Consider the following 11,350-nt stretch of genomic DNA (forward strand, 5'->3'; position numbering starts at 1 on the left):
GGCTTCCTGGAACAATTAGGTTTAAGCAGAGTCCCAAAGAACTGGATGAAGGGCAAGTTGAGAGAGAAGAAGGAGCCTCCACGCAAAGGAAATGAAAAGTCCCAGGTTCCATGGAACGCAAGAGGACAATGCTCTGGAGGAAGAGAAAGGCAGAAAGCACTGCTGGACAGTGAGCAAGAAGCAGGGTGCACAAGGGCAGGGTGGAGAGGCACATGGGGACAATCATACCGGGCCAACCAGGCTGGGAAGGGGATGGGTATATGACTGATTTACTGACTTACTGAGGTACCCATTGGAGATTGAACCCAGCCGGGACTGCACGCTGAGCTACATCCCATCCCTTTAATTTTTTTTTTTTAAAGACAGGTTTCACTAAGCCACTAAGTTGCCCAGGGTGAGCATGAAACAGTCCTCCCACTCCAGCCTCCCAAAATGCTGGATTACAGATGTGGGCTACCGTTCCCAGCTGGGATATGCATCTTATCCCAAGTGTGAGCTTTGTTCTTCAGAATTTCCTGGGCATGGTGAGAAGACATTTTGGAAAACGACCAGCTGTACTATGGAGAATGAATGAATCTGAGAACAGAGCATGAACCTCGGCACAGGCCGTGCAGGAAGTTCTTGCAATAGTGTAGAACAGTGCAAAGTTTTCCTGACCAGAGAGTAAATATTTTCAGCTCCGTGAGCCACAAGATCTCTGTGACAGCTACCTAATTCTACTCTTGTACTACAAGCAGCCATAGGTACTCTGCAAATGAGTAGCCATGTTTGTGTTTCACTAAAATGTGTTTGCCAGCCTTTGGTGTAGACAAAGGATAGGGTAGCTTGGGCCAGAAAGGTCCAGCCTACATGTATCTGAGAAGGAATTGATAGAATGTTTTTTTTGAAGAGTGAAGGACAAGAGGTTAAGAAAAGAGAAGTAAAATATTTGTGCATAATAGAAAAGTCTTGAACTACGTCTTGCATACAAGGAAGAGTAGGTTGAATAGAGAGCCAGTTACTGGACACTGCTATAAGCCAGCTGAGGTGGACAACCAATAATTTATCATCAGCCCAGGTTCCTATTTTTGGGTTTTCAACCCCCCACACCAATACTTCAACTGACAAGAAGAAGCCCAAGGATGAAGAGGTTCATCCTGGATGGTAGTTTTCCATGTAGACACAATCCCAGCACAACAGTGTAGATAAGTAGTGGAAAAACAGGCCATCGACCATCAGGGTGGGTCCCCATCACACCACTCTTGGTGTTGGGTCATAAAATTGAATGTGTTGTGATTAAATAGGCAGACGCCACAAGGGGCGGGGGAGCTGCGTCTTCTGTGGAGAATGGGAGCCTGGTGTTGGGAAGGGTGTGAGAGGAGCAGCTAAGGCAGTGGGGATGCCTGTCAGTTACGGGGTGGGAGAGCTAGCTGGCTCAGTGGTTTGGGAGGTGGTGTGGAAGGCAAAACAGCATCCAAGTCAAGGCAGGATAGTATGGGGGAGAACAAGGCAAACAGCAAGTCACCACAGGCTCACAGTGGACACAGGCCAATGAACGAATGGAGAGGGCACTATCATTTAGGGCTCACACAGGCTGTGAACACGCAGGCGTAAAGATCTCAGAGGATGTTTAGAAAACAAAGTGTGGGTATGGTGGTGCCAGCACAGCTTCTGGCAACCGTATGCAAAAGGTCGATGGTTGTGTTCACACCCTGTGTGGTCATTTATGAGGGAGCGAAGGAGCTGGCAGGCAGGGAAGGAGCCTTGCATGATGGCGTCCGCTGTTTGGACCCAGCTTGCCAGCTCTTGGAAGCTCATCCCCATGGTCAGTGGCAAAGCCTAGATTCTCGGGCTATTACTCACCCTGCTGCACTTTCCCCACTGAGTAGTGTCCATGCCTTTCCTGACATCTTCTGCACTTTGTGTGTTCTGTCAGAGACCCCAGGCCAAGACGAGGATGAGACAAGAGAGGGCAGAAATGTCAGCAGCTCTCACTATCTGTGCTGGGCACCCATTTAAGGGCTGGGCTGACCCTGAGAACAGTTGCCTCCATAATTTGTGTCCTGGGACCTCTCTCCCCTCACCTAATTCCAACTGAATAGAGAACTCTACTGGGAAATGGTAGCAATTGGACCATTCACTTCAATTTTGAATATAGTTTCATCAATTAACAATTCCAGAAAGAAAGAAAAAAAAAAGATTTTGTTTTGGAGGAGCTTGTGAGTCGCTGTTAGAAAAAGAAAAACATACTTATGCACCTTCAATAAAGCAAGCTTAGAAAACTTGGCTACGGGACATTCTATGATATCATGTTTTCTATGAATTCTTTTGATCTCTAAAATTACTTTTTTTGCAGATTCATGCTGGAAATACAATATTGATAAGCTCCATGACATTCTGCCTGATAGCAGACCGTTTCAAAGGACTTTAATAAGAGAAACAAAATTCTTTGAGGAGAATTTGGAATTTATCATAAGGAATTAATTCATAAGTCTTCTATATTCATGGGAGAATATTTCCTCTCCTGGGGCATGAAACAAAGACACGCCTGACCTTTCCTGAGAGGGAACATGAGTGACCTCAGCCCTTGAAGTCAGTCTCCATCTTCAGAGCCCATAGTCCTCAGGTACAGTGTTCTGGTCATGAAAACCTGGCATTATGTATTATGCAATAGACAGGATTAGCACCGCCAAGGTGATAGGCAAAGGAGAGGCCACTTGGTGATCTTCATGCCTTTCTGAAGTATAAAGCTGTGTTCCACAGGGAGAGCTTCCTGGGCCACTCGCAGAACCGCAGCATCTCCTGCTCCTTAGGGCTTTAGGATTCTGGGACCTTGGTCTTTTGTGTTTTCCTTCTTTGTTTCCAGGTGTTCAGGTTTTCTGAGTTACACTAGCAAATTATTTATTTTAAAGTAATTTGCTTTGCTGTTAAGGATATAATAAGAGGGAAAGATGATTTATTTCTCTTGCAACTCATGAAAAATTGAACAAAAAGAAAAAAATTTGACATCTAAATATTTTTGTGGCATTCCATTAACTAGAAATAAGATGGATCCAGCAAATTAAATAACGGGTAACCAAGAGCATGATACTCTGAATTTATTTCCAGAAGCAGCCAACTGGGAATCCATTCTGATGGGCAACTGGAAAGAGGTGGTGTCAGCATTTGTTAAAACTAATTAAATGAGATGTTTTTACATATCTTCAAGTTAACAGTGACCTTGTTTTCATAAAATTTTGCTTTTTCAACTCTGCCTTAGATTTTCCTCTAAGGTTCACTTTTCTGTCTTTCTGGAAGACATTCACATAGGAAAAGACTTTATGAACAAATCCTCAGCAGCATGGGAACTAGCAGAAAGAATCAACAACTGGGATCTCATCTTATTAAAAAGCTTCTGCACTGAAAAAGAAATCATTAACAGAACTCAGAGACAACCTACAATGTGGGAAAAGCTTTTTACCAGCTGCTCCTCAGACAAAGGACTATTATCTAAAATATATAAAGAACTCAAAACAACCAGCCCCCACAAATATAAAGACCCAATTCTAAAGTGGGCATCTGAAATGAACAGACATTTCTCAGACAAAGAAATAAAAGTAGCAAGTAAATATATGAAAAAATGCTCCACATCACTGGTCATTCGAGAGATGCAGATGAAAACAACACTGAGATTTCACCTCACCCCACAAAGAATGGCTGCTATCAAGAAATCACACAATAAAAAATGTTGGTGGGGTTGTGGGGAGAAAGCAACCATTCTCCATTGGTGGGAGTGCAGACTGGTGCAACCACTATGGAAATCAATATAGAGATACCTCAAAGAACTAGTATTAGAGGTTCCATTTGACCCAACCATCCCTCCGTTGGGCATCTTTCCAAAAGAAGTGAAAGAATCATACCACAGTGATATATGCGCACCCATGTTTAGAGAGGCACAGTTTGTAATAGCTAAAACTTGGAAACAGCCCATCTGCCCATCAATTGGAAACTGGATAAAGATGTGGTTTTTCTACAAAATGGAATACTACTCAGCCATAAAGAATGAGAAATTAGATTCATTCATAGTTAAATGGGTACATTTTGAGGATATACTTCTAAGTGAAATAAATAAGGCACACATATGCAAATACCGAATAGTATCTTTGGTGTGAAAAACTATAATAGTACTCAAGATCCTAATGGGACACTTAGCAAATAGGAAGAAAAAGACCAAAGGTGTAGGGACAGTGAAAAAGATAGGGAATGGGGAATAAGGAAAAAGGAAAAAAAATATGAGAAAATGTAAAAATGGAATTAAAGTGTTTGAAGGGGTAGAGGGGAAGGGAGGGTGAAGGGAGGGTGAGGACAAGGGGAAAAAATGAGAACCAAGACCTGGCATGTAAAGGTACAAGATCCCAATAATGAATGTAACTGTACTGTCTACCTAGAATGTACCAGTAAATTAAATTTTTTTTAAAAAGGGGGGGATAGCAAGAAATGGGAACAAAGCAAGACCCAAATCCAGCAGGGCAAATATTAAATCCCACAGTTCCATTTCCAGCATCCCCAGAAATCTGTGAACTTCAAAGGGCTTGGATGTATCCAACCCTGCGGCACTTTTGGTGGCTGTGGCTTCCATGGCTTCTTTCTTTTGCTGGCTTTGCTCCCTCCTTTCAGTTTTCCTCGAACAATCCATGTTCCGGGCTTCTCCAATCTTCTGGGGTTTCCCGCTCTGGCTTCACACTCACAGCTTCACACTGCCCTCTCAGGGCCAAAGTGCCTGGCCTCCCAGGCCTTCTTCTGAAATCTGGGTGGAAGCCTTCCTGGCCCCACAACTCTTGCATTATGCATGGACCTGAACCCAGCGCCATGTGGATGACACCAAGGCCTGCTGCCAGCGGGAGCAGTAGCCAGGCTTCTTTCTTGGCTGTTGGGGTTGAGTCTCTATGAACCCAATCCCAAGGAACAACTTCCCAAGGCCTCCGCCATTCTGGAACATGGTGCACTGGGGCTCTCTTCTCAAAGCAGTCTTTCACTTTAGCAACTCTGAGGCCACAAAGGATGGAGTCTTGCTGGTTCTTGTCCTCAGGCCGCTTTTCTCTGTTTTCTTCTGAAGTACTTGGCTTTTTCTTGCTAGCCTTTGCAGTGACCAATTTCTCTTCTGTTCCATCTTTGCAGGCCACAACTTAACAGGCGCTTCCTCTTTAGCCAAACTCACAATATTTTAAATCATTCGGCTGGACTCTTTTCTCTTAATTCTTAACATAAATCTGACTAAAAACCTTTAATAGTAGCCATGCCACTACCTCAACATTAAACTGCCTTGAAATTTCTTCTGCCAGATTAATTAATCTGCCAGCCTACTGCAGTCTCAGGCAGTCTCTGGACATAAGCAAAATGCAGGTAAACTTCTGCCAAGCCATAGGACACATTATCTGGAGTCCAACAGCCAGTGCAGTCCTTCGCATCAGAAATCTCCTAAGCCTGGATTTTACCAGCAGGATTTCTATCAGCCTTCTGTTCTGAGCTATTGCCAGGATCTTCCATAAAGTACAGCCTTGGCCTTCTACCTCTACTTTTTCAGCCGGCATCTCCAAACCTTTCCTAACTCTTCCCCTTCCCACAAGCCAGCTCCAAAGGCTCCTAAACCACAGGGTCAGGTACAGTCTCAGCAATGACGCCACTTCTGTGGTACCAAATTCTGTCTTATTCATTGCTGAGACAAAATACCTGACACCCAAAGTTAAAGGAGGAAAGGTTTATTTAGCTCACAGTTTGCACAGGTTTCCATAATCAGCTGGCTCAGAGGCAAGGTGGCATTGCAGAGGAGAAACAGTTAATAGTGGGCAGAGGCAGCAAAATAACAAGGAACAACCACCATTCTTTCTGTCCCTTATATCTTATCCAGACTACTCACGGCAGGTAGCACTCACACCCTTAATCCTGGTGCCCTTGACCCTAGCATTGTACCATGAATCAACCCCAGCATCACACACTCTTGATCCAGCCACCACTGAAAAAGCCTCACATGAGGCTTTGGGGAGACATCTAGACCCAAGCCACAACAAGAAGTAATGATGCAGCCAGGGATTTAGCTCAGTGGTTTGGCCTCCTGCCTCACAAGCACAAGGTCCTGAGTTCAATCCCCAGTACAAAAAAAAAAAAAAAAAAAAGAAGAAGAAGTAATGATGAAGGAGCAAAATTACCATCTGACTGACTTAAAAGTTTGCCTTTTCATAAGTATGTGGTATAGCACAGAACCAGGAAGATGATCAGCAGACGGGGTAGGAGGAAGGAATGAGGATGTGTGGTGCACAAAGTGAGAGAGGTAGCCAATAGTTTACCTGTGTGGGTACTCGATGATTTCATTAAATTGTAACATGGGGACCGGGACTGGGGAAGGGCTCGAGCTTCTCGGTTTCTGGGGAGCACAACTGTGGCAATGTGATAGAAGCTCTAAGTCCCAAATCCTTTCCCAAGTATAAATAGAAACAAAGACACAGGCCAAATATAAAACTAAACCTGTGTCTGTGTGACTACAATAGCTTCTTCGTAGACATGCGAAGCACGGGTTATATTAATTAAAACTGAACCTCTCTGTTTCCCTCTACTAATCCTTTTTTTGTAGCCTCATTTTGCTGGTGACATAGCCTGTGAGGATCAGGTAAGCTCAGAAGTAAACAAAATGTCACTGCAGTCTATAAGAACCTACTTGGGTTCACCTTCCTTTTTTTTTCCTCAATACTGGGGACAGACCCAGGGCCTTGTACATATTAGGCAAGGGCCCCACCCTGGAGCTACATCACCAGCCCCCAAACATCCTTATAACTTTCTATAGACTGTCTGAACACCTATATAACTTGTGACTGTGATAAGTAATATTTGAATTGTATTTGCCAGTGTATCATTCATTTTTTTCTGCCAAGGAAGGTACAAAAGAGTTACTGTGGCAATCGATGTTTCCTTGGTATAAGTAGAAGACCGAGAGTCAAAGAAATGAAATAATACATGAGCTTAGTTGCTTAAATGCACCAATAGTGTATTCAGTAAGGGGGCGCCCACGAGAAGCAAACATCACACATTCTGCATGTGCAGTGATATTGGACAACACTGAACATGACAAAGCACATTTGCATAAATTCCAATGTCTGCTCAAGAACACAATGACTCTCATCTTTGGGGAGGAGGATAGTAGAGATTGAACACAGGGACTTTGCCCTGAGCTACATCCCCAGCCCTTTCAATCGTTTTATTTTTGAGACAAGTTCTCCCTGAACTTCTACGTTTGCCAGACTAAGCTTGAACGCGAGATCCTTCTGCCTCAACCTTCCAGATCGCTGGGATTTCAGATGTAGCCTACTTTGCCAATATAACCAGTTCATTTTCAATATTCATAGGATGAAGAATTTTCTCTTTTTTGTTGTTGTTGGTTTTTGTACTGGGGATCAAACTTGGGACCTTGCACTTGTGAGGCAGGCAGAGGAACCACTGAGCTAAATCACCAGCCCTGAATTCTTAAATCTTTTCCTTAGGCCAGGCATGGTGGTGCACACCTGTAATCCTAGAACTCAGGAGGCTGAGACAGGAAGATCACTTTGGGTTCAAGGGCATCCTGAGCTACATAGTGAGTTCAAGTCCAGCCTCAACTATACAGTGAGACCCTGTCTCAATAAACCACACACACACACACACACACACACACACACATCACTTATGTAGTTCTGGCTGGCCCCAAACTCACAGGCCTACCTTGCCCTGCCTGACTGCTTATTAATTTCTACCTAACTTAGATGCCGATAGTACTATCATGCCCAGCTTTCCCAAAACATGTATTTTAAGAGAGCCTGCATCAAATGTAGATCTGTGATGTGTATTGGCTTATAAAATATTAAGTCTAAGATCAAATAAATATTACAAAATTTTCATCCAGGTTTAAAATAAAATCCATCACCATGATGATCAAATACTGGAAAGTGAACTTAGACCCCCCCCCTCTCTCTCAGACAGGGTCTTGCTATGTAGTTCAGGCTGGCCTTGAACTCACTAGGTAGCCCAGGCTGGCCTCACACTTGCATGATCCTCTTGCCTCAGCCTCTCAAGAGCTGGGATGATAGGCATGGGCCACCATGCCCAGTTATTTTCATTCTGTCATTTTTACTTCCCCCAACAAAAACCTAGACTTGGGTAATTTCAGGGGATGAGGGGTTAAGGTATCTGAATTATCAAATCTCCAAAGAATCCTGAAATGTCCTGTTGGGGATGCACTGAATTAATATTTTACTGTTATTATTACTTTTTGTTGTTCTTCATTTATTTGCTTGTTTAAGCTTTTCTTTGGCCAGGGGATGGCTCATTCCAATATGAGGTCTTGAACAGAAGATTTAGTTGGCCAGAAATTTACAGAAGAAAGAAAGGAGAGAGTAATTAGTGAGGTAAACAGGAAGCTAGAATCTGTTTTGGCGATAAAATGAACCCACAGAGGCTGGGAGGAGAAAGGGAACTGAGCCAGTTGTTGACTAAGGCTCCTTCTCCTCCCTGGAAAAGTGCTTGGAAGAGCAGCTGAGGTGGGAAGATGGAAAGCACGCTTTTCAAGAGCGAATGAAGCTTCCAGGTTCTGTTCTAGCTACCTGGTGGGAAGACTCTTCTTCATAGAAGGAGAAAGCTTAGAGGTAAACCAAATGCCGCTGCAGTCCTTGGCAAGCTACTTGGACTTATCTAAAGGACAATGCATTCTCTTATCTGTCACCGATACATTGTAGCCCAGGATAATTGATGTTTTTCCTTTGTTCATCATTTTAGTCTTTCCTTGCTCTTAAGTCTTGGCTTTTCTATATACAAGCTCCTCCTCCACATCATCTATATTATGAGCAACAAATTAAAATAGCAAAATGGATAGAAGCACTAATCTGTGACTAAATATTCAACAAGGGGGCAGAAAGGATTTACATTTTGATCTTCACATACTGGAAAATAAATGCCTTCAGTTGTCAACTTTCCAATTTGACAGGGCTGCAAGGGCAAAACAAAATTTCCATGCATTTGATTGACCCCTTGTGAGCTGAGCTATTATTAGCAGCCAAGGACTTACCAAAAAATATCTGAAAAATATCAGAGGAAAAGTGATTGAAACTAGAAGTACTTTAAACAGGTCAGCAAGACAAGTCTGAAGGAGACAGATGATAAAAGAGTATATTTGAATATATCATATTTATGGATAATACATTACACATATAACATACACATATATATTTAACACTTTGTTTTACTTTAGCAAATATTTACTGAATGGCTATCAGGCTGAAAACTATAGCACATTGGGCTCTGAAAACAGTAAGATCTAGGTTCTTTTACCTCCAGGACCTCATAAGCTAGAAATATGTGAGACGGCACACTGATCACTACAACTTAGTACACCTGACAAGGGTTTGTTACCAATTCACAGAAAGAGCCACCTTTGCAGCAGTTAATGAGGATGAGCACACTGGATACCGGCACTGGTACTCAGACAAGCTGTCCCAGAGGACGTAGCATTTAGCTCTGGGATTTCAGCAAACACAGGAGAGTGAGGTTGTCATTCGGGCAGAGGAAACAGGCTCGGTGTACATGGCTGGAATGGAAGGATTGGAGCGGAGTGGTAGGAAATAATAATGAATATGGTTTCTGTGATAATTCCACTTGCATGCTTGTCTATTCAGCGAACTTTCCGTAGGTGCTGGAGGAAGTAGACCTGTGCCATGCATAGGATCCAGAGTCTGAGAAGACTGAGAACCCTTCATGACTCCAGTGATTGACAGAAAGCGGTGGAAAATGAACCTGGGTCTGGAAAACAAGCTGAAAAACACCAGTCCTCTACAGCATGGAAGCATTTTGGGGGTATCCCAATAAAACCTTTCTAGGCAAGTTACCATTTCACGGAGCACCTCCTAAATGCTGAGCTGATAATTGTGTCACTGTGGACCCTTGCAGCAATCCCAGTGTAGGTGTTTTCTCTATTTGCAGATAGGAAGAGAAGCTGAACGTCTGAGAGTGCACAGCTCCTAATACATGATTCTCGGATTTGTGCCGGCACTGATCTCTCTGGCCTGAGAATTACAAAAATTGAAGAAGGGCTAAATCTAACCCGCCCCCAATCCCTACCCAAAATACCACCTCCAAATGCCTTGGGACCTCTCTGTCTCTGCTGCCGTGCACAGCTCTGTGGCGTCTTTGCAGGTGATGTCTATCTGCTCTCCCAAGAGACCAGAGCTTATTGCCTTGCTGGGCAAAGCTGCAGCCCAACTGTGCCACACCCCATTCCCATCCCCAGCCCCCTCAAAGCAAAGATTTCCAATTACCGCTCTCCAGAAAATGTCAAAAGCATTATTCAACTATTCATTATCCCAGGTTTTGTATTTTTTCATATTTTTTGCTCTTATCTGCTAGTACTTGAAAAAGACCAGCTCTTTCCTCTTAAGAGAGCTTAATTTGCAGAGCTATGCAGTCTCCCTATTATGTTTTTATCACCCTCTCCCTGTGGTAGGCAGAATGACAAGGATGACAAAAAAAGAACTAAAAATATTTGAAGGCCTTCCTGAAAATCTACGGAAAGGAAGGATCCGAAAATCCCGACTTCCTTTTCTCGAGTGACCTGGAACAAGGCCAAGGGCGACTGTAATTCGTGCTGGCGGTCTTCTCTGCAGGAGTTCCCAGCCGGCTCTAGAGTTCCCTGACCATCACCTGGGGCCTGGGGATTTCCTCTCAGGCCTTAACTGGGGGATTAAGCAGCTCCAGGTACTAAGAGGTCCCTCTCCCGAAATTCTCGTACTAGTGCTAAATTAGCTTTGACGTCCTAAAGACCACAGGTCAAGGATAGTTTAGGGCGGGGAAGCTCTTATCTCCTTTGGCCTCTCCACCCCATTCTTTGATAAGGCAATGGGCATTTTTCTGGGTGCTATCTATGTAAAATGCTATGCAAAAGCAACTTCAAGTCCCCTAGCTCGCACACTTCCACCTAGGTGGCGCTCCAAGACCTACCTGCTTGGAATTTCTGAGCCACTTTCTCGCTGGATCTTTTCCTCCCAGGATCCCCAGGTTTATGAAGCCGGCACACCGGGACTGCTGGTTCACCGGGAGACACGTCCTGCCCGCCCAGAGCCTTGCTCGGGGGAATCCCGCCCACCTAGTCCTTCCTGCTGGGGAATCCCCGCCCCCTGTCCCTGTCACTCCAGGAAGGGAGTTCCCGCCCCTCGAATTAACCAGGGGGTGGGAATCCCCACCCATCCTGAAGGCTCCGAGGATCCCCAGCGCTGCCTGCGAGGAGCAGACTCCCAGTGCCGGTGAGTGCTGGCCGCGGGCAGGGACGCGGTGGGGAGGCTGCTGAGGACGCCCCCGGAGCGGTGGGCCGAGCCGAGAG

The 11,350-nt window shown here is 44.4% G+C and overlaps 1 protein-coding gene across 1 annotated transcript in view; it reads left to right on the forward strand.

Moving 5' to 3' along the window:
* Nucleotides 1-1,674: 1,674 nt before the first annotated feature.
* LOC104849116 overlaps nucleotides 1,675-11,350 on the forward strand; it is a 32,084-nt gene continuing 22,408 nt past the window's right edge. Inside the window, exons 1-3 of the mRNA XM_010605413.2 lie at nucleotides 1,675-1,804; nucleotides 9,401-9,482; nucleotides 11,020-11,273. Of these exons, the coding sequence (XP_010603715.2) occupies nucleotides 1,675-1,804; nucleotides 9,401-9,482; nucleotides 11,020-11,273 (466 nt within the window). The remainder of the gene's footprint in view (nucleotides 1,805-9,400; nucleotides 9,483-11,019; nucleotides 11,274-11,350) is intronic.

Source organism: Fukomys damarensis, unplaced genomic scaffold (genome assembly GCF_012274545.1).
Source record: "Fukomys damarensis isolate Sample0158 unplaced genomic scaffold, DMR_v1.0_HiC HiC_scaffold_1, whole genome shotgun sequence".
Lineage (NCBI taxonomy): Eukaryota > Metazoa > Chordata > Mammalia > Rodentia > Bathyergidae > Fukomys > Fukomys damarensis.